This window comes from Ammodytes marinus, assembly GCF_949987685.1.
Source record: "Ammodytes marinus genome assembly, chromosome: 14".
Classification (NCBI taxonomy): Eukaryota; Metazoa; Chordata; class Actinopteri; order Uranoscopiformes; family Ammodytidae; genus Ammodytes; species Ammodytes marinus.
Window position 1 is genome coordinate 17,450,832 of NC_137218.1, and position 22,863 is coordinate 17,473,694.

The 22,863-nt window shown below is 41.2% G+C and overlaps 1 protein-coding gene across 1 annotated transcript; it reads left to right on the forward strand.

Moving 5' to 3' along the window:
- Window positions 1-3,092: 3,092 nt before the first annotated feature.
- On the forward strand, window positions 3,093-19,499 carry LOC307260836 (voltage-gated potassium channel subunit beta-2; the record flags this gene model as incomplete). The annotated part of the gene is made up of 14 exons (XM_080041181.1): window positions 3,093-3,412; window positions 15,087-15,130; window positions 15,234-15,271; window positions 15,588-15,667; window positions 15,890-15,934; window positions 16,443-16,487; window positions 16,591-16,634; window positions 17,763-17,849; window positions 17,990-18,075; window positions 18,180-18,300; window positions 18,401-18,495; window positions 18,645-18,765; window positions 19,153-19,241; window positions 19,410-19,499. The coding sequence occupies 14 exons, from the start codon at window positions 3,093-3,095 to the stop codon at window positions 19,497-19,499; spliced, it is 1,305 nt and encodes a 434-aa protein (XP_079897307.1).
- Window positions 19,500-22,863: the final 3,364 nt, after the last annotated feature.

Consider the following 22,863-nt stretch of genomic DNA (forward strand, 5'->3'; position numbering starts at 1 on the left):
TGTACTTACTCGGAATTCCTCATGGGGGCAACATAAGTTACCCACTATAGCTTTAGGGAAATCACCTGAAACTGATTTCCATCTTATCATTATATAGCATTCACCTTACATCTATTAATGGTCCTATTCATTGGCAGAAACCCCCCCTCAAATGAGAGACTTACTGCACTTTGTCAGTGCTGCAGATTCGGGTTCCGTTCTGGCCAAGATTTTGTCAAAGGGAAACATCATTATGCAAATAAGTGTGAGCATCTAATCTGAGAAGGAGTCTTGGCAGTGCATGGAGGATGGCAGAGAGAAGGCAGGTGATTTGTAATGAGCTTTGGAGTCTGATCGCAGACTGAGATGTATAAAATATACACACACTCTCAAGGGCATTCTCCTTACACAATCTGTTACATAACATAATGCATATCATCTAGCTTTCGGAGACTGCAGTTTTATACGGCCTTTTTTGGAAAAAAGTAGATAGATGTATTCAAACAAGAAATTTTTATTTTTGTTGTGTGTCAAATCAGGACTTCAAGCGGAAGCAGACGGTGCTCCAAAGTGTAAGTGATATGCCGAGCCATCAGTTGAAGTGCAATATATCAGTTGAAGTGCAACACAGTGTTGAACAGGATGAGCTGTTGATGATGATGGAAGTAGTTTGGAGTGAAGGTAAAGGTTGAAACCATTGTGTTGAAGAATATTTAGCAAAAGCAATTAGGTAGATCTGTGTCTGTTCACTTATAATGGGAATTTGTTTGATTCTTGATGGGGAACTTTCTCTCTGCCTTCACAGGACAGGAGATCATTAAACCTTCTTCTCTTTTCAAAAGTCACAGGGGGGTGACACTCACGTTTCCTCTCTGTCTGTGTGGCTGGAAACTTCCCCAAACGTCCTAACTCTAGTCTGCACTGAATAGCTCTTTAGAAAAGAACTGATTGCCAACTCCAAGTCTGACTGCCATCAGTGCAATCTGATCAACCTGGGACTGCAGATTGTTCCAGAGCAAGATTTCATTAGACGTGACTACTGAGAGCAAATTGACAAAAATGATTAATGTTGTGTGTGTGTGTGTGTGTGTGTGTGTGTGTGTGTGTGTGTGTGTGTACTTGCACCAGTGAGGTATTTTGCAGATTGGCCCACTGTGCAGTAAATTAACCGACTGCAACTTCTGAAACTTTTGGGATTGACAACCCTCTCAGGAGGACAGGATGTGGCAGCGCAGTAGTTTAGATGGTAAACACAGCCTTGAAGGAGCTATTATCATTGATCGTCCACCAAGTGACACATCAGGTTTATTTTAGTACGATGTGATCTAATGCAATGTGACATGGTATGCTATGCTATATGCTATGCTATGATGTGAAGTGACTGTATCTGCTCTTTGTTGTGAGATGATGGCACAGTGTTGCAATGTGGTTTTGTTGAAGGGCCATATGCATAAACACAGCAGATCAACTGTGTGTGTGTGTGTGGGGGGGGGGGGGGGGGCGGGGGGGTGTGACCGATATATGGGTGTGGTAAAAAGACAGGGATCCCTGCATATGGAATATGCATAGGAAAAAACAATCTGTTGCATGATGATGTAACAAAAAAAAAGGTTTTATATCTCACAGCCTAATAGTATGCGTATAGGCTCCACTCACATAGCGTGACGATGAGATGTGTGAGATCACACCCGAAAGAGAGAGAGAGAGAGAGAGAGAGAGAGAGAGAGAGAGAGAGAGAGAGAGAGAGAGAGAGAGAGAAAGAAAGAAAGAGAGAGAGAGAGCATCTTGTAAAATAATCCCCCACATTGCCCATGTCGTTAACAGTCATTGGAGCCTCTGGAAAGAAAGAGGGGGGAAGAAAAAAATGACATGACAGAATGATGATGAAGATGAAAGGCGGAGAGACGGCAGGAACGTGCGCTGCCTGTAACTGATTTTTGGACCAGTAGTTTATACCGGCATTTTTTTTTTCTTCAAATCCAAACACCGGGAGATTCTGTGGAATACCGGCCGGGAGACCTCCACTGCTGCTGTCAGTATGTGAACGATTTCGCACGCAGAAAAAGGTAGTAAAAGACAAGAAAGAAAAAACGGGTTTAGTGTTGTATTTTGAATCTGTTACCGCTTCTTTCTCTCTCTCGCGCTCTCTCTCTCTCGCTCTCTCTCTCTCTCCCTCTCTCTCCCTCACTCTTTGCATCAATTGGATGCTGCGCGAGGCTGCTGTGCAATGATGCATCGGTGGGGCTTGACTGCGTGAATTCGCATCCTATCCAAGTCCATTATACAGCCTTCTTGGACCTGCTCGCCTTGGCAATGTAAATTGGAACAATTAAAACACTTTCTTTTTTTTTTGGCTGACCCACCCTGCGACAAAAAAAATATATAAAAAATGCCTTATTTCGACGCGAGGTGCGAGGATGCCTGTAGCTGTGATAGTGCCATTGCTGCAGCGGCACACATCGGAGCACCACGGCTCGACACAGACACATCCAACCACAGCTGAAGAGAAGACAGCGAGCTCTCAAGTGATTCACCACCACCACCAGCCAAACCCTAAAAGCCATACGAGCCTGTGTATGTTTATGTAGGCTGTGGCGATAGGGGCTGTTGACACTCTCCAGGGAGGCATCTATAGCCTATTGCACTGAGGTTTTGGGGGGGCTCCCCATCCATCCCCAAGAAGAACTGCCACATCATCATCACACCCAAAATTCTGTCTGAGGAGGAGGAGGACTGCTGCTGTGCGCTTTACAAGCTTCCAGAGGATTTTCTGGAAGGGCAGCCCTGATGCATCTCGTGAGTGTGAAAACTCCACAGAGCCCCATTGCCAGGTTTGCATCAGCACCACCACAACCAGACAGGAGATGGAACAACAGACGGTAGCTCTGCGTGTGTCATGTTAAGGGCTGGACTCTCGCCCGCTCCCTCCGGAACTCTGACCTGCCCTGTCTGAGAGCCCTTAGAGGAAAACAGTTTGTAGACATTGTTGCTTTGTTGTGTGTGTGACTTCTCTGAAAAGGTGCCACCCACACCCAACGATTACCCACACCTCCCCGCCCCCTCTCCTCCCTTCTCACACAATATTAAGAGACACTTAAAAGTACCAGGCCAGGATGCAGGTTTCCTTCGCCTGCACTGAGCACAACCTCAAGAGTCGCAGTGAGGACCGGCTGTGTGGCCTCCGCACGGCTCCACCGCCCGGGGGGAGCAGCGGGGGAGGAGGGGGAAGTGGTGGAGGGGGTGGTGGCAGCGGTGGCAATAGTGGAGGCAGCAGTGGTGGTGGAGGAGGAGGGGGCAGTGGACAAGGGAACAATGGCAACTACATGTCCCAGAATCCATGCAAGACCAGGGAGGGTCCCGGCTCCCGTCAGGCCCCGCACGGCCATGCCCACATGAAGGAGGCCATCGGGCGCCACTCCAGTATGAAGTACAGGTGAGTATTATTGAGATCAAGGGGGAGGGTTGCTTCACATCAGAGGGGCATGGTTTTCATTTCACTTTGATTACAGCCATTTGGACCTGCGGATTCATCTCACAGGTGGTTTTACAGAATGGCCTCTTAATTCCTCCATCTGAAAGGAGGTAGCAAGATGTGAAGCTCGACCAAGCAAGGCTTTTGTTTATTTGTATTTCCGTCAATCTCTCTGTTGAGGTGAGGTTTAAAGCTAAAGTGCGTAACTTCAGTCGGCCCCATGAATAATTCTGAATAATTACAACAACACCTGTCAGCACATCTGCATGAGGTAAGCCTTCGGTGACCGTGCATTGACTTGATACCTTCTGCTGTACATCCAGGTTTTTCCTTAGCAGTAGAATCAACAAGTGAAATATTTCTTGGTGTCAGCTTGTTTGGCGATTGCTTGAACGTAACTGACATTCATTTATATGAAAAAGTTAAGCACAATATCTTTAACCAACCTGCATCTGTATCATACTGTATTGTGCAGGTGTGCCTACACATTAGCCCAGATGAAATGCCCCCCCCCCCCCCCCCCCCCCCCCTCCAAGTCAGCACGCACACAGCAGTGATTTTACGGACATTATAAAAAAATATGACATTTACTAATGAAAATTCTACTACTGGTGGATGTGAAAATGCTTATATAATGCATACGAAACCGCCATAATGTTATCACAGCATAACAGGCAGTGCGGATAAAGGAGCATTTGCCACAGGCTTATGGGTTATATGCAGATTTTGCCCTGGCCTCTTGCACTTCACCACAGATTAATACAAAAAGCCCAACCTCCCATAGCAGCTTACCCCAAATTACCCGGGGGCACTCAGTCTTTACTCTTTTCCTTGCAGGGTTTCAAAATAATTTTATTTTCACAATATATTGGCGATGCCGAGTATTTTAGGACCGTCGCTGTAAAACCAGTTCTGAGTCACAATGTAGAAGATAAAAAGGCCAGATAAACAGCAAGCAAAGAATGACGTCGAATGTTTTTGCCCTTCTAGTTTTTTTTTTCAAAGAGTCAGGTCCCCTTGATGGATTCAGGCTTCAGCTTGACAAGGACACTTGCCGTTAATGCACCGTCCACTCACAACGTGTTTTTAGGAGCAGTGGAAAATAATGCACATTTATATGAAATGCATCTATAACCACAAAGCATTAGCTCAATATGACACAATCCACAATGTATAAGACCGTAACCTCAAACCGCCTGTTTCCTCCATTAAGACTGCACAATTCAATAACTAGGAGGAGAGTTCTAATGACCTGTTTTCCTGGTAATCAGGTTGATGGAATTGCACCCATGCAGTCAATTTAGTTTTCATTTAATAGGATGTTTAAAAAGGGAATGAGGCACAAGACGAAACCTGGATACATCCACCGCTGTCCCCCCTGGGAATGACATAGATACTTCTGATTGGGTTGGATCATTCTGGTTGCTCTGCTGTCAATGGAAAAGTCTTGCTAATAGGAAGTGCAGCAGCACAATAAGTCCACACAGCATATGGCCAGCTCCAGTTGCCAGGGGCAACACCCAAGGCATTGCCTTTAGTTTTTGTCTTGTTTCCTAATCAGCCAGCACTGCTGTCCCTTATCAGTCCCTCCTGCAACTGAGTCTGCTCACACCCCGGCCACACAGTTCGTCTGTGGTAGCACAGTGGTTTCACATTCTCCATTTTACACTGCTGTTACAATAAGGAGGAAAGAGGACTGTCCATGAAACATGTCCACATGCTGTATGAATGTGCAGAGAGTGAATGGCCTCAATCACATGACAGGGATTGAGGCCAAACAAATACCATGATGGAGCTGAAGTGAGCAGATGTGAGGGAATTTGATCTCATCTGTATTCCATTTTCCTAGATGGCACCTATGGTGGCCATTGTTTGCCCTGTAGGACTGCATGTTTTCTAATCCCTTCTGCAATCCATTAACCCAAGCTTTCAACGCTCACTGACAGGTCACAGGATGTGTTGGCACCTGCTGCTAGTTATCACTCACATGAGCCCTTGCTGTCATCCCATGCCCCAACGCTCTCTATTAGATTTGATCTCTTTATTTTCTTATTTGATTTCAAATGTTTGAGGGATTTTCTTCAAATGCTACAGGGAAGACCATTGCAATGCATTGCATCATTCGGTGTTTAGTTGAAAACATGTGTTTGTGTGTCATTTGTTAGATTAGGGACAAGGGAACCAATGTTAAACCACTTAAACAACAGAGAAATTGTTATTTGGTGGCTGTGATGGTGCCTGCTATCACATCCAGAGAAAAGCCGATCATTTCATGAAGTTTTAATACATTCAATCAATATAGTAATTTCTACAATTTAATTAGTTTGATCGAGTCTCATTGTGTGATAACAATAACTTTACCAAAGCTAAAACACCCACTTCTCCAAGAAAAGCAGAAAGTCAACGAAAAGATTGTGCATTCATCACTTTCCTGAGTTACAATTTAGTTTTTGAATTCAAATTCCTTAAGCCTAAATAAGCACATAAGCCAAATTAACAATTCATGTTTCAATAACTATGTATTTAGCTAAGAAATGCTTTGTAGACACTAGTGATACAGTTATTTGGGGACTTGTGGAAGGGTAAGTCTAGAAGTCACTCGGGCAACGTCTGTCATTCAGGAAATAGGCAGTTTCTATGGTAACCAAGCCCTCTTTTCTTCACTAACAGCAACCTGATAAGCAGGTCAGGTGCACTTGTTGAAGCACAGTACTCATCTGCCACAGGATTTTTTTGTAATCTAATGGCCGCGAGACACGTTGAGTCATTTGCAGGCGGCTGGATGCAATGCTCTTAACACATGAGTGAGCGGAGGAGCGGGCAAGTACGGAAGCCATGCTTATGTAAAACACTTAAAATGTTCTGTCTGAGAGGCAAGACATATTTTTGGTTGTAGCTTATATAACAACTTCAATGACAGTAGGAGAGACAGGGTGGAGTTCTGGGATGTTGCTGCCATACTGTGGTTCTACAGAGAACACATTGTTTTTTTACATTTAGCACATTTTTCTTTGGTCAAAGTAAATGTTTGACTTTTTGGAAAACACACACATGTTGGTTTTGTGGCATCGAGTGAGATGAAATAATACCAGTCTCATCTCTGGTTGCTCAATATTAAAGCTATATATAGTTTAGCTTATAGCACAAACATTGGAAACAGAGTCACCGCTGTTTTACCACGTGACAATAAGACTGGCAAAGAAATAGTCCATACATGACCTGGGAAAACTACTAAGAGTTGTGTTTAGACCTCACACATTACATGTTAATTAGGGACCAGTATAGAGGTGTTGGAGGTTTTGATACTGTTGGAAAGAGCCAGGCTAGCTGTTTACAGTCTCAATGCCAAGTTAAGCTAACTGGCTGACAGACATGAGAGTGGTATCAATCAAAGTTGATTCCTTTAACAGTTCAATATTTTTATTTTTTATTTTCTGTAACAGTAATCTGTGTATCTGAATCCGAATTTGATGAAAATGGGGGCGGGACCTGATAAGCCTTTGGCTTCTTCCGTCTCCCTTCGGACAACACAAAGTATGATGTATGAATATTTGCAAGAGAAAATTGTGTATTGTGTGGAATTGTCCGAAAGAATAATAAATAAAATAAATAAAATAAAATAACCTCAGGTTATCCAATAAGTGTCATATAGTCTTGCTACAGATGCCTTTAAAAACGTTTTTAGATGTTGATCTATATCAGGACAAGGAGTTCCCTCAGATGCTGTGTTATGGTAGAACGCTTTGGAAAAGGTTAATTATTGGACTTTGAGTTAAGATCATTTTGTCAAACTACTATTTACGAGGAAATATATTATCTCCATCATCACCAATCTTGTAGCACTAGGGCTCACACGGTGATGCCTTTATGAACTATGTTTGCCTGTATTAGAGAAGAGTAAGCTGGGAAGTTAAACCATTTAAAAAATAGAAATTTCCAGTAAATGGTGCTATGCCAAAAAGAAAAAAAATATTTGAACAATACTAAATATTCAGTTTCACCTTGATCTGGAGAACAAAGCGTTCATGTATTTGTATCAGGCACTGAAGTGACCTGACATTCAGCTGTGCAGAGAGGTGCTGTTCTTTAACCGAGTACACTTGAACAGTAGTGTTTTGGAAAGCCTGCGCTCTCTGCAGCTGAAGTAATGATCATGTCGTTGGCACAGATGAACAACCCAGTTGAGTTGAACAGATATATCGTGGTCATTTAGTGCTATGAGACAGTGATCCAGCCCCATGTCTTATTACCCTCACAGTGTGCCCGTTGCGGCAGCTACCCTTTTACTCACGCCGAGGGTCAATGACTTCACAGCTTCCGTTTGTTAATTTGATCCCAGAATATTTACCTTACGTAATGTGGTTTCCAGAGTTGCATCACACATAAAATCAGCAAGCAGGCTATTCCCACTTTCACAAAACCCTACGGACAGCATGTGCATTTAGCTCACGATGAATCCCAAACAGTGATAAAATATGGACTTGACAGAGTGGAGTCATCATGATGATAATAATTGAGTGATAATGAAATCATTTGGCCTGATATTGTTTTCATGATTAACCAGCCATTGGAAAGAAACTGCCTGTGAAGCCGGGAGGAGAACGAGCGTATGCTGGAACAACCTTGACCTTAAACTCTTCTCTTACTGAATGTTTGAGTTTCCAGTCGGCTCAACAGATAAGTGACACCACTTTGAGGTCATGCAACAGGTTTCAGTCAGCAGCTGTACCCTCACTTGCTTGATTTCAATCTGGCATATGTGGTCTGTTTTTTGGCAGCTAAACTGCAAACATCTGGCTACTTATTTCATGTGCCACCTACTGCTACTAATTATATAGAATATAGTTGTATCTAGTTTTTATGGCAAGAAACTGCAGGTAAATAGGGTCAAACTTTTCACTTAAAGATATCGTCGTGAAATTCTGCCAATTGATCACTTACAATAAAACAATTATTTTTGAAATGTTTGAATGAGTATGTACGCAATGTTTTTGTGTCTCGCCTTAAGAGATTTTTACATAAGTACATAAAGGCAGGCAATCTCATCTTTTTCTGTATATGTGAATGGACTGCTGGGTCAGTGATGTTTAATGAAGCTTACATTTGTCAATATTTGCCTGTGGATGAAAGTGATGGCAGCGGCAATCAGCAGGATCGTTCCCAACGGCGAGCATCATAATGAGGGCCATAAAATCCACGTCACGTTCTCTGACTGGGCTGTCTAGTCAGAGGACAAAGCCTGAAAGTGTCTTCAGGCTGACACAAAGTCATCATTGCATGTCATTACGTCAGAGCAGACACATAGATAAAGGTCCCGGAGAAGTCTCCAAAAGATTTTTTTTTTTTTCAGACCTTATTCATGTAATGTTTTTGAAAATATATCTTTGCATAAATGAGAATGTCCTTGTCGTTTTTTTAAAAATAATAATAAGCAAAGCAGCTTCTTGGTCTTTTTCCCTTTTCTCTAAAGAGAAGTTTGTTTTAGTTTTTTCTCCCGAGTGTCTCCCTGTGCCCCCCAATTCATTGAGCTGACAAAAGTCCATATATGTGAGGCAACAGAGCGGGACACTGTCACATCATCCCAGTGTGTTCAGCAGGTAGCAGCACAGTGCACTGACTGACCTTTTCGGATATTGAATTTCATTAGTAAAGTTTTTATTTATGTATTGTTTCACCTTCAAGTCACATTATACACCCAGTTCCCCTTCAAAGCATATATGTGGCAGCCTAAGGAGTGCTGCCTATATCCTAATATTTTATATATTTTTTACACAGTTTTTTTTCCACACTTGGTGGTGCTTTTTCACTTACAGTTTCAATTAATAAGAGAGTCACAACCACTGATAAAGTGTGCAACAACATCAGAGCTGAGTGTGTGTGTGTGTGTGTGTGTGTGTGTGTGTGTGTGTGTGTGTGTGTGTGTGTGTGTGTGTGTGTGTGTGTGTGTGTGTGTGTGTGTGTGTGTGCACTCAAAAAATAACTCATTGGATGAACTCAATTAAATTGTGGGCAGAATTTCCATCCAACAAATATATGTAACCACAACCTAAAACAAGTCCATCCATTCAATGTAATGTATTTGAGTTCATCTACCACATTTCTTTAAAGTTGGTCCAGATGAAACTAAATTCATCTATCTAATGAAATAAAATGTAGTTACCTCTACATATTTGTGTCAAAGAGAGCCAAACCAAAGTAATTATATTAAAGTAGTTAAAATAAATTGTGTTTGTTAAATCTCAAAATATATGGTTAATTGGAAATTAATTACTAAAAAATACCCCCGGCCTCTGAATTGAGACAGAGCTCTAGACTCAAAGGGCGTGGTCACCTCACCTGCATGCTCCCCTATTGACCTCAATCTGTTTAGGTTGAACAGATAGGTCAGCAGAGACGATGAATAGATTTAAGTTACATGTGTTAAACTATTTTGGTTTTTCTTTGAATTAATATATATTTTATTAGAAAAATAGAATATTAATGTGTCACATCTAAGAAGGGCTTGAATAATTTTTTCTGAGTGTGTGAGAGAGAGTGTCTGTCTGTGGTCTTTTCATTTTATATTCATTTTCTCTCACAGCAAGTGTATTTTATAATTAAGGCAGACCTGCTTCTCTTAACTGTTTTAATACAATTGAATTAAATGCCTCCCATCACATGAAAAGCAATGAGTCCTTTTCTTTCAGATTTAAAAAGTCGTTCTCACTTATAGCAGTACAGCTAGGGCGAAATAGTGCCCGCAATTTGCCCCGTTTAGCATCATATCCACAAAGGAATTTGCACTAAGTATATGGCGCTAACACGCCCACAAAGTTTGCCATCCAGTTTGCCTTCGTTTTGTTTATGTGAGTAAGCGGTAAGGCCCACCATCAAGGGGAAAACATCTGTACAGTTGTCCCATGCCCAGGAGGGGTGGGGGGCACAGGGAGACACTCGGAGAAAAAAGGAAAAAAAATAGTTCTCATGAGAAAGGGGAAAAAGATGAAGAAGCTGCTTTGCTTATTTCTTATTTTTTTAAACTATACATTATCATCACACTTCTGTGCTGGAGCATGTGAATCAATATTTTGGGTATTTTATCCACGCAAAGCTGCAGAAGAAGGGGTTGCGGATCCACGTCATTAACCTAATGTGCTGTGGTATTATTTGCACTATGGAGAAAATGTGTTCCCGGGCACAGGCAAGACACACATCAGGCAATAACGGGTCTCTTCCCAGGTGAGACTGTTTCGGGCAGCACCATGCGCCTTTAGGGGAGTATAAAGGAATAGCGCGATTTTAATACACGGGTTTCATGTGCAGTAATTGCTTCACTAAAACGGCCTGTTGCAGTTAGCCTTTGAGGGTAAGGCGCTATTTACAACAAGGCTTTGAATAGGAATGCACTGAAATAGGAATGCACTGAAACTGCCCTGCCGTCTGCGCGGCAGGGCAGTTTCAGTGCAGTCTGCGTGCATTTCCCTCTTTGCGCGTGCTCTGGTGTTAGGGCGCTATCTTTTTCTCTCTTCTGCACCGTTTTAGCGGTCGCAAGAGCAGGGCAATCCTTAAGTGGATGTGGCCCCTAGTTTTTATTTAATTTGTCCAAGTTCTGAGATATCTTTCTCTATCTCAAATTGATGCAATGAGAGTGAAGGAGAATTTGTTTCTTGCGTTCAAATTTTTCATTCAGCAGCAACAGGGAAAAATGTCCCCAATACTCTGGATAACCTACGGCCCCTTTGATTACCGTTAACAGATCTATGGATCGTCCAGAGTTACAAGGGCACTAATTATACAGAGAGAGATGTTGGTGTTCGTTTAAACAAATCTTATTTTAGTGCTGTGAGCACTACAAATAAAAATGCATTCTCCTCCATATGGACTGAGGTAGGGCTCTCTTTCTGGGTGAGATATTCTGTTCCTTGTAAATTGAGTGGACTGACCCTTTAAAAACCTTGAAACGGCCGCATACAGCATTATTAAAAGAGAAGAGTCAGTCCACTGTCTTCCCACAATTTGGACTCAGAAAACGCCTGTATAACACACACACAGACACACACACACTGACATGAGCGGTAATAATATCTAGATGTGCTTCCCTCTGGAGAACAGTCTGCTCAGCATGTGTGTGGCATTTTATGACGACCGCAGAGAGAAAAAAAACCTCATCATGTGCACCTAACCATCTGTGTATAGTGTCTTACTCCCGTCTCAGGCGAAAACAAACTGTAAATGTCAGCACAGGTTAAAATGCTGACTACACCGTGACAGAGCACCTGGGTGCCTCCTTTCTCTCCTCCATCAATAATGTGTGGAGCAGCCAAGTCCCTATGATCACCTTGTTTGGAGTCCTTGATTTATGGCGAGAGCATAAATAGACGAGAGGAAGAAAACACAGTAAACCCTACTTATGAAGGCCTCAGAGAAGCATCTGTGTTCCTCTGTGTGCGCCCCGCTCAAAAGTGCATTCATGCACGACTGTATGCAGATCTGTGCCTGTGCTTGAGTGACATTCCCATCAAGCGTGAATATTCACACGAAAGCATCGACCGGCCCCACTGATGCTTGCACAATACAAAGATCTCCTCTTTTTTTTTGGATCCACCAAATCCATGTTGAATGAAACACAGGCCGAGCATCTGTGTGTTACAGAGTGCGTGCGAGTGTGAGAGTGTGATGGAGATCGGGAGAGACTGTCGGGTGGGAGATAGTGAGAGCAAAAGGGAATAGCATGTGTCTCTCTAGACTCACTGATAGTAATTTAGCAGACTGCAGCACTGCAGAGAGTGTCGGAGTTGAGAGCAGGGAGGGGGTGGCTAGTTGTCACACAGAAAAACAATGATATCCTCCATTAGCCAGAAAGAAATATATATATATATATATATATATATATATGTGGCAAATTACTTACTTATATATATATGTGGCAAATATATATATGTGGCAAATTACTTATGAAATTCACCTTCTTATGGTTCCTCATTTGCTCCTGTAATGACATGCTCATACATGGTGTTAACCTACCAAATGTGTAGTTATGTTCAATCATCAAATAGCATATGGATATAGGTAAAATAAAACAGAAAAAGTGTGTGTTTGTGTAACAGCTGTAGATGCTACTGAATGCTTGACATTCTCCTGGTGCTGACTCATGTTTAGTGGTGGCATTATTTTTTTATTCGCCGCTCTTTTTTTATCGTCTAGGTACTTGAACGCGTACTCTTTTATGACTAAGGGGTAAACACAGCTGCATAGGTTTTGGTCGTTTAATCAGTTTGCATTAATGACATGTGCAAAACAGCCTCAGGCTAAATAACTGGCTTATCATACAAACTAAGATGTAGCCTAAAACTAAACATTTAAAATGCAGATCATATGATGAAAATAGAAAAAACGTGTGTGTATGTAATTATATTTATTCAATCTGTTATATACAGTGCATTGATGGACAAATAAAGTGTTGAAAATAAAGATCAATTACTGACTGGTAAAGAAAGGGTAGGATTAAATAAATGTATACTTCTCCCTACTCCTATTCGGGCACGTTATTCTGCTTATTTGTGAATTCCTTTAATTGAATTTTGTTTTGCTTTATTTTGACATGTCTTTTATTCATTCAAAATAAGGGTCTTGTTTAGCACTGCACTTTGACACACAAAAATGGTCAACCATGTCTATAGACTCTCAGCAGACACAATAGTTATCTTGCAGGTGACGTTGAGACCTAAACACCATGCATCTTTATTGTATGATGAATTTCCAGACTTTTCTTTTTGGCTTTGAAGCCAGTGAGTATTTTTGGGATGCTGTCATTGGTTATTGGTTCTTTTTTTAACTTCCTCTGAGTGAAGTCATTCAAAAAAGGCGTCATTTTGACGAATGTCACAAACAATGCCAGTAATAGAGGGAAACAAAACAAGTGGGGGAATAAAACGTTAATTTAAAAAAAGGTTTTTGAAAAAGCCTCTGAAGTGTGTTTTCTCCCATGTGCCTAATTTATAAATCCACTGCCAGTGTTCAAAGTAACTGTCAGTGCTGTCATGGTATCATCAACATCAAACCCCATAACACTTTCCCCTCTGCATGGCATCCCTGGCCTTCCACCTGTGTGCTATTTTGACAGTTGAGTTAAAAGAAATGACACAAACAATAAGCGTTGCACACCCACACACCCAGTGCACACATGAACACTGACGCCCCCACCAAAGCAAAACCCTCACACACATGCTCACATATGCAGGAATCTAAAAATAGCTTTAGGTCAGGCATTAAAAATAGACCATAGGAAATAAAAAGCAGGAGTCGTTCGACTGAGACAAAATGCTCTGACAGTCTGTCTAACTGCATTTGGCTATTTGTGGCAGACGCAGGCAAGCAGACAGAGAGAGAGAGAGAGAGAGAGAGAGAGAGAAGGGAGAGGCAGAGATGAAAAGACGGCGAGTTGCACTGCAGTTCTGCTGCCTCTCCAGCTGGCATCGCCGGCTAATTAGAATGGGGGAGAGTGCGCGCGTGGATGACGAGGAGAGCAAGCATGAAGCCCACATCATTTTCAGCCGCGTATAAACACTCCCGCGGTCAGATATGCAGCACTCTGCCTCTCTGTGCCCTCGCCCTTCAGAATTCAGCTGTCATAGTAATCAGATGAGGCATGTTGGGTAATGGACTCCTCTTTAGCTTATGGAACATTTTGGGCCATTTACCGCACAGACCGAAAGGAGCTTTTGCCTGGACTCCCTCCAGCTGCTTCACTGACCCAGGTGTAATATACTGAACTGTTAAAATACAAAAGATAAAAGATAAATTGTTCAGAAATAATTAGACACAGACAGCATTATAACCACAGGCAAGAAAGGCTTTCACTCAGCAGATGTAGTGCAGAAGGTATTCACATCCAGGAACACTGTGGACCATGTATTGTGTGGTATACACCTGCTTTGTGTTACATCTTATTAAATTAATTATAAATCCTTTTATTTTACGTTTTGTGATCGTTTAGAATGCATCTAAGATAACATCTGCTTGTCTTTTTTTGGTTTTGAGTATGTACACAATGCAGAACAAAAAACAAGGTGCAGTAATCCAAAGTAGCACTAGCAGCATGTTTAAATACTTTAATAGTACTGTGTCAGCAAAATGAAAGTAGCAATACAAATATACAGCATACTGTGTTATAAGATGATTGTCACTGTTTAGACATTTGAATGCTTGCTATCAAAATTCCTTATAATATCACTGAATTTCTTTAAAGGAGGTAGCAGAGTGTGAGGAGGTATTCACTGATTTTGACCAAAAAATGTATTGACAACATTCATTGTCCAGAATTGCTGAATCCACCTTTAAGATGGAGCCAACAAAAGCCAAACGCAATGTTTCCCTCTGAAATGTTGTGCAGTAAAAGTGTAAAAGTAGCATGAAAGGACAAAAGTAATGTGCTTCATACTGCGTGGGTGCACTTCAGTAAACGTTCATCTGGTAGTTACTTTCATCACTGTGTTACTATTATATAAAACTATAATCCAGGATTATTTTGCTCTTTATTTGTCACTCACGCACATCATTGTACCGAGGACACCGAGAACCCCAAACACATCATACCGTCTTGACCCATTTTCTGTATCTGAGCTTCACAGAAAGTTTTTCTTTCGTTTTTACACAGGAACCTGGGAAAGTCTGGCCTACGTGTTTCCTGCCTCGGGTTAGGTGAGTTGGTTTGAAGGCAGGAAAAATGATTCACCTCTGTTTCATCCCGTCAAACTAAACAAATGTCTCTCTCTCTCTCTCTCTCTCTCTCCATCTCTTTCAGGCACCTGGGTGACTTTTGGATCACAGATCTCTGATGAGGTGAGATTTCTGTCGACTCTCTGTATTGTTCGTACAAGTAGTCAATGCCTAAGCGCATATAGCTCTTGTGGAGAGCTATCTGCGCTGTGTTTGCAAAATCCCAATGTTTTCGTCTATAAATATGTTTCAAAATCCCGAACACCAACTCCTGTAGCTTGGTGAGATATTAGATCTTACTGTGTGACCCTCCCTGCATAGTGCCCTTCATGGTCGACCTCTTGGTAATTGGAATTCATCCATCACCTCTCTCTCTCTCTCTCTCTCTCTCTCTCTCTCTCTCTCTCTCTCTCCATCTCAATTTTTGTCTTCCCCTCAGATGGCTGAGAACCTGATGGCCATAGCATATGAGGCCGGAGTGAACCTGTTTGACACGGCAGAGGTGTACGCCTCTGGAAGGTCAGACTCCACTTTTTCTTCAAAGCAGGATTTGTAAAACTTTTTGCTTCTGTTTTGCCTCTTGTAGAAGGTTTTTTTTAATGTAGATGTTCTTCATCCCTTCTTATGCAGCTTCTCTCTTTAAGGGAAATGATCAATTCAATAGAGGGTGTTCAGGTTTCTTTAACACGTGACATGTCTGCATAGGATTGGTGCCACAATAAGCAATGTCTTTCTTTATAGAGCGGAAATCACTCTCGGAAACATCATCAAGAAGAAAGGGTGGAGGTGATGTTTCTCATTTTCCTAAACTTACTCGAATGCATGTGAAAAGCTTTCAAACTCCATTATATCAGAAAGATGTTTTTTTGCAAGTGTATAAATCCCCATTAATCCCCTTGTACTGCAAATGCACTGCTATTCCACATGTTTTTATTTCTGTTGGAACAGGCCCACCATTACATTTTCTCAAGGGAAGTTCCGGCTTTTTGGACAAATGAGACGCTTTAGCCCCAGAAAGACTATAAAAGGATGAAAAATGTTACCACGTGAAAATAAACTTCCGGAACACAAAACCTGTGGGAAGATATTTAGTTGAGATATTTTGATCTGGAGAAAAATATACGGCTAAATTAAATGTCAAAAGAAAGAAGAAAGAACTATAATACTGGTCCAGCTATGCTTTTTCAATATACCACTGATTTTGTGCACAAAGAAAAAAACTATGACTGTTTTACTTGTGTTTGAAGAATTCCCCATAACTGTTTTTTCTAACCCTGTGATGTGTTCTTGTTAGGCGTTCAAGTTTTGTCATCACAACAAAAATCTATTGGGGAGGCCAGTGAGTATAACACCAAAATACTTGATGCATTTGTTATCCAATCACAAACCATTGTTTTCATTTCAATGGGACATCAATAATGTGTATTTTATTCACTCCACAGAGCAGAAACAGAGAGAGGACTCTCCAGAAAGCACATTATTGAAGGTAGGCTATAATATTTTCTTTGATAATAGTATTTATTGTGTTTTTCAGTAAATTACAGGACATAATTCATAAAGTAGCATAACCAAGTACATGAGGATTAAGTTTATCATTCATTAAATGTTATCACACAGCTCAAATATTATCAAAAAGTTCAACATTAGGAAAGAGGTCAACAGCGAAGTTTTTGTATTACTACTAAAATTCTATAAAAGCTGAACATATATTTAGAGACTAATTTAGTTTTTTATTGCAGTGTAGTACATTTTTATTGTTTATAAAATGTTCCCTAGAGCACGTCAGTTCAACCACTGGACAGACCCCGAGCTGTAGTGAATCATTTTATGACCCTTTAATCTTTGAGTGTGAGCATGTTTTCCTTGCTGAGCTAAAGTCACGCCATGTCACATGTCACAGTAAATACATCAGCTAGCGGGAAAATCAAATAAAGTGCTATATGTTGTAACAACCAAAGAAACTTCCTTAGCAGTAGTCAATGGTTGTGTAGACATGTTAGTCTTTATGGAACTGAGAGAATGATTGGCTTAGATGTGTCAGTAAATTGTCACCTAGTAGAATAGGTTGTTGGTCACGTCAGTCTGCCCCAGGGCAGCTGTGGCTACTCTCGTAGTTTACCACCACCGGTATGACTGTGTGTGAACGAATTGAACCAGGAACCCTGTAAAGCGTCTTTGAGTGCCAAGGCAATAAAGCGCTATATAAAACCTATCAATTATTATTATTGTTGGACAATCTTTGTTAGGAGGTTTTTAACATGAGGCCAGTGCATAATGAAGGATGTAGGTTCAGGGATGGCGCTCATATTAGGACTTTTCATTTTATTTGACTTCCCCCACATCTATTTGATTACATAACAAAAGTTGGACAGTTAGCAGGAAGGATATTGATATTTAAAAACATTTAAAAATTTTAAAATCTATCTTGAATGTTTTCAAAAAACGTAACGTAAAATAATAGATTTGAATTACCTGATAAACACCAGCATCTAAGCACGCTGATGCTATAATTTAATTCAAAGTAAATCAGTGCCTAAGTACAACATGTTCTTATAAGGATGATGATGATGATGATGATGATGATGATGATTAATCATTGAGCATTTTTTTACAGGTTTAAGAGGATCCTTATCAAGACTCCAACTAGACTATGTGGACATCGTTTTTGCCAATAGAAATGACGTCAACAGTCCGATGGAAGGTCAGTTATGGACGTTGGACATGTCTATTCTTGTTTGCTGATATCCTTAGGCAGATATCATAGCAGAAGTCAGGTAAAGATATGTCCTCAAATTTGTCTGATTTCTATAAATGAGCGTGATTTGAATATGTTATTTGCAGAGATCGTACGGGCCATGACGTTTGTAATAAACCAGGGTATGGCCATGTACTGGGGAACCTCGCGCTGGAGTGCCATGGAAATCATGGTGAATACCGATCTCACATTCAGAGAAAGCCCGCTCTTTACAAATGTATTACTGCCATAAATGCTGATCAGTAAACGCTGCATTTTGTCTCTGTTTGGCACCAGGAGGCGTACTCAGTGGCACGCCAGTTCAACCTGATACCACCTGTGTGTGAGCAGGCAGAGTATCACTATTTCCAAAGGGATAAAGTGGAGGTGCAGCTTCCTGAGCTCTACCACAAGATCGGTCAGACATCCTTAGTCTCACAGCTCTATTTCACTTTATTCTTTTAATTGAAGGGTCATTTGGTTTCATACGCATGTTTACCCTCATTCCACTCTTCCAGGTGTCGGAGCAATGACCTGGTCCCCACTTGCTTGTGGATTAATCACAGGGAAGTACAGTGATGGTGTACCAGAGTGCTCCAGAGCAGCAATGAAGGTCAGTTTGATTTGAGCGTGGGCCTCCCCTGGGATCTCTCTCACAGAAAATCAGGCTCAGTCAGTGTAATTCTCTCCCCGATCAGCGGGGTATTGCAGTGTGAAATCAGTGCCGTATCAATGATTTTCTCCATTTTGCTCCTGGCAAAGGGATACCAGTGGTTGAAAGAGCGAGTGAACAGCGAGGAGGGCCGCAGGCAGCTCGCTAAAATCAAGGAGCTCCATCTACTGGCAGACAGACTGGGCTGCACTGCTGCACAGTTAGCCATAGGTAAGCCCCAGGCAAACTCTGCAGTGAGTGTAGACATATTGAGACTTGATTTCTGTTTTCTTTTTCTGTGTGTGTGTGTGTGTGTGTGTGTGTGTGTGTGTGTGTGTGTGTGTGTGTGTGTGTGTGTGTGTGTGTGTGTGTGTGTGTGTCTACTATACAATGTACTGATTTGGGATTCCTGTAATGATGTGGCCTTTAAGGCTTATTTGGCCAACTTTGTGTTACCTATACATTTTTAAACTGTTTAAATCTGAAACAGTAGAATTTGATCTGAGTCCTGCAGAAAAAAAACTAAAATCGAATCTGCCCACTTCTCTTTGGTCATCACTTATTACCCTCAGTTTTAATAGAGCATGCATTTCATTGTTTTTTGGCTCTTTTGTACAGCCTGGTGTCTGCGCAGTGAGGGAGTCAGCTCAGTACTTCTGGGTGTTTCTACTACAGACCAGCTACTCGAGAACCTGGGTGCCATGCGGGTAGAATGTCTTCCCCTTTTTGTCCTCACACATTACTTATTCTCTGACTTACAGAGTGATAGTTGTTTGAACCAGTAGATGAGCTTCTCTGTGTGCAATTCAACATTGGAAAACCGATTAAACATAACCAATCACATTTTAAACACATTCCTTCCTTCCTCCTTGCAGATTCTAACCCAAATGACCCCTCAAATGATTACGGAGATTGACGCCCTGCTGGGAAATAAACCACACTCCAAGAAAGAGTTGCGCGCATGAAGATGCATATCTGAGTGACGGATGACGTTTCAAGAAGACGAAGAAGACAGTGACATTTAGGAACATTGCTTTTTGCTCTGCTGTATTACTCAACAACTTGCATGTCCTCAGCAACATTACGCTTCCAGTGTGTGCGCATATCCATTTTGCGCAGTACATTGTGTCATGTATGAAAAAAAGATCTCTCAATTGTGAAAAAAACACAACAACAACATCAAAAAAACAGGACATATATTGCTCATCACCGATTGTTCACAGACTAATTATTTCTACAGCGGGTGGAGGCTTAAGCTGGCTGGCGCGATAGGTCACTGCCACCCGCGGACACCAAGAGAGCTTGAAAGATATGTTGTCAGAGTAGATTTGACTCTTGTTAATCAAATGTTTTAAAGTGGAGAGAAAAGAAAAAAACACGTTTGTGCTAAAAATGCTACTTCACTGCGTGAACGGTTCTTTCTCCCCTCACAGCTGCCTGTTATTCTGTATGTTTAGTAGCCAGAAGCCAGAGAGCCAAAGGTTAGTACTCATGTGTCCTTAACATTCCCCATAATGTGCATGTGACTGGTCTGCCACGCTCACAGCTTTACAGGGTTGGGAACAAAGTCCTTAATATGATCTCAACATACAGTCCAACACATATTTACACGCACTGAAATAATGATTGAGTTTGGCACAAATTGCTTGTTCTGACGAATGGATTCCAGCGAATGGATTGTGTTACAACAGTAACTGATGATTATGTTAGTTATTACACTAAAATATTTCGCAATCGGGAATTAGTAGTGGATGAGATTTTATAAGTAACGTTCCCAACCCTCCTGCTTTCCTTACAGTATTTTTGCCTCCTCTGTTTGTAAACTGTGCGCATGTCCCTTTAAGAGAGAATAGCCCTAACAGAGCGTAAATGTGGCATGGCTTTTATGGCTTATGTAGACTTGCATTGCCATTGTAAGCCATTTTTTAAAAACTCTAAATGGTCTGGCAGTTTGATCCAGGATCCGTACTGGTGGGTACTCTTTGCTTTAAAAGACTCTCTGCATCCTAAAGACACAGCTGTGTGCCAACTGGCATATAATCTTTGTATTGTCCTAATCTGTATCAAAAGATGTTGACATCACTTTCAACAATTTTGAAGAGCATCATTGTTCCTTAATCAGAGGTATGAGAAAGTTGGACTGTGTGGAGAAGTCAATGAGCATTTGACTGGCACATAGATGTGGATACACTGTGGTGAACCAGTAGTTTTCAAATGATAGGATAGAAACTATTAAGTCAGAGTTTATGAAATGTTATATTAGTCTTGCCAGGTCTCTTGGTCACTTGGGGTAAGATTTAGAAAATGTAACCTTTTTTTTTTTTGTGGAAGCCTAAAAATATAGCTTCTTTGCTCATTTCTCTGTGAGTTTTCTCTCTCTCTCTCTCTCTCTTACTCTCTCTCTCTCTCGCTCTAAACCATTTGTTCCATTGATTCTTGCACACATGCACAACTAATTTTACACTGTGCATCTCATGTCTTTTCCCTTTGGTTTTGTATTTATTTCACTACTTTGTAACGTGAAGGGAGAGGGAGAGGGGGATGTGTTCCATTTGTGATTTCCCATGAAAACAGCACTAATCTCCAGAGTTGGGGTGTGTTTTTGATACATGAAGTTGTGTTTAGTTTCTACAAGGTTACATTGTACTATAAATAGGCTTATTCTTTCGGCAGCAAGACAACGAGATAAAGGTTAAATATATGAATCATGAAAGATTTTGTGAAGGGGTTTTCAAAGCGTTGCTCCCCTCTTTGATGCTACTGTGATGATGTACAGTTCGACCGGGTGTAGCTTCTAATGTATATAGATACTTCAATCAAACTTTGAAAATGTAACTCTGCCTGCATAACTTATATTTTACTGTCTTGCAACAAAGAGAAACAAAAACAAAAAAAAAACAGAAGAGACTACTTACACTGAATGTATCATGTCTTTTGCTCAAACCTATCCAACCTAAAGTAACAAAACATGTACGGCATGCAAAGGTATTGTTTTTAGTTTGACACGGTTTACATAAAAACCTGGAAAGCCATTATGCAAACACTTACCAGAACATATGGGCTACTCATAGCTGTTATGTTAAAGATTCCATAGGGATAATAATTTACGGAACAAAACGTAGTGGGATAGCATATGGGCAAATTAGCCACAACGCTGTTATCTCAGCATCAGTTCTAACATACCACATGATCCCATTAAGGATTTCATCTTCAGTGAACGCTTCACCGAGCAGCATACGGTTGACGGAAACACTCATTTAGATGACTTACTAACTGACAACAGAGCTGTAATATCTCAGATTCACTACTAAGATTTTAACATTGTGGCTGAGCGCAACCCTGAAAACAAAAATGTAGACAAACAAGTTGTAGATAACACCCACACCATGATGCATACACAGTATTGGCAAGAATGGTCAAACGTTGAATCTACCTTGAACTCTGAACATGTTTGCCTAATGTGCCTTTGTGTCACTGCTGCAGTTCTGCTTCCTGGCGTCTTAGGCTGAAAAAAGAATAGGGAATTGTTTTGCTAGTGTAGACACTGGCAGCAACAGGTACTGACCGTAAAAAAAGGGGGTTTTCTGCTCTTCTGAAGTAAAATATAAACTGAAAGGGAGGTTTTTAAATCTTCTAGCTTGATTTGGCACGTCAAAAGCTTGATTAGCCGATCTATGTGGTTCATCAGACTGTATCCTTCTCAGAGAGAAAGAGCTGCTTATGAAATGTCCCGCTGAGTGCTGTTGTACCCATGCCGGCTCCCTTCTCTTCCTGAGTGTTTCTAATTCTGGCACAGAAAATGTATAAGCAGACAGGACCAAATTTTTGCTATTTATTGTTTATTGTTAATAGTGACATTTATGACAAACAGTTTTGTTTTGCACACACACTCATTAAATATGTGACAAAGGGCCCAGATCTAATAAATAACTATGGTGGCTTTTAGGCCATTAAGGTTTGAAATACGGCACTTTTGGGTTAATGGCCATTTTTACACACAGATATACAATTGCAAATTGAAATACAAAGAACACGAGGCTTTGCATTTTAGCGTTTCACGGTAAGATGTAGTTTAAAGCTGGGGTGGAGGATTTGGGGAGAAAATGTGGCAGTTGGGATAAAGATTCAAATCCAAATACCTCAACCACTCCACTTGTTCTCTTTGGTCCCTCACCTATGGTCCCTCCCTGACACGCTCTACACCAACAAAGTCGTCCCAAAGTGAATGGACAGTCTCAACAGCCAATAAGAACAGAGAATCGGAGCCTCGCTCTGATTGGTCAAAGTGTATACAGCTCATGTTAACTTTGACCAATCAGAAATCACATA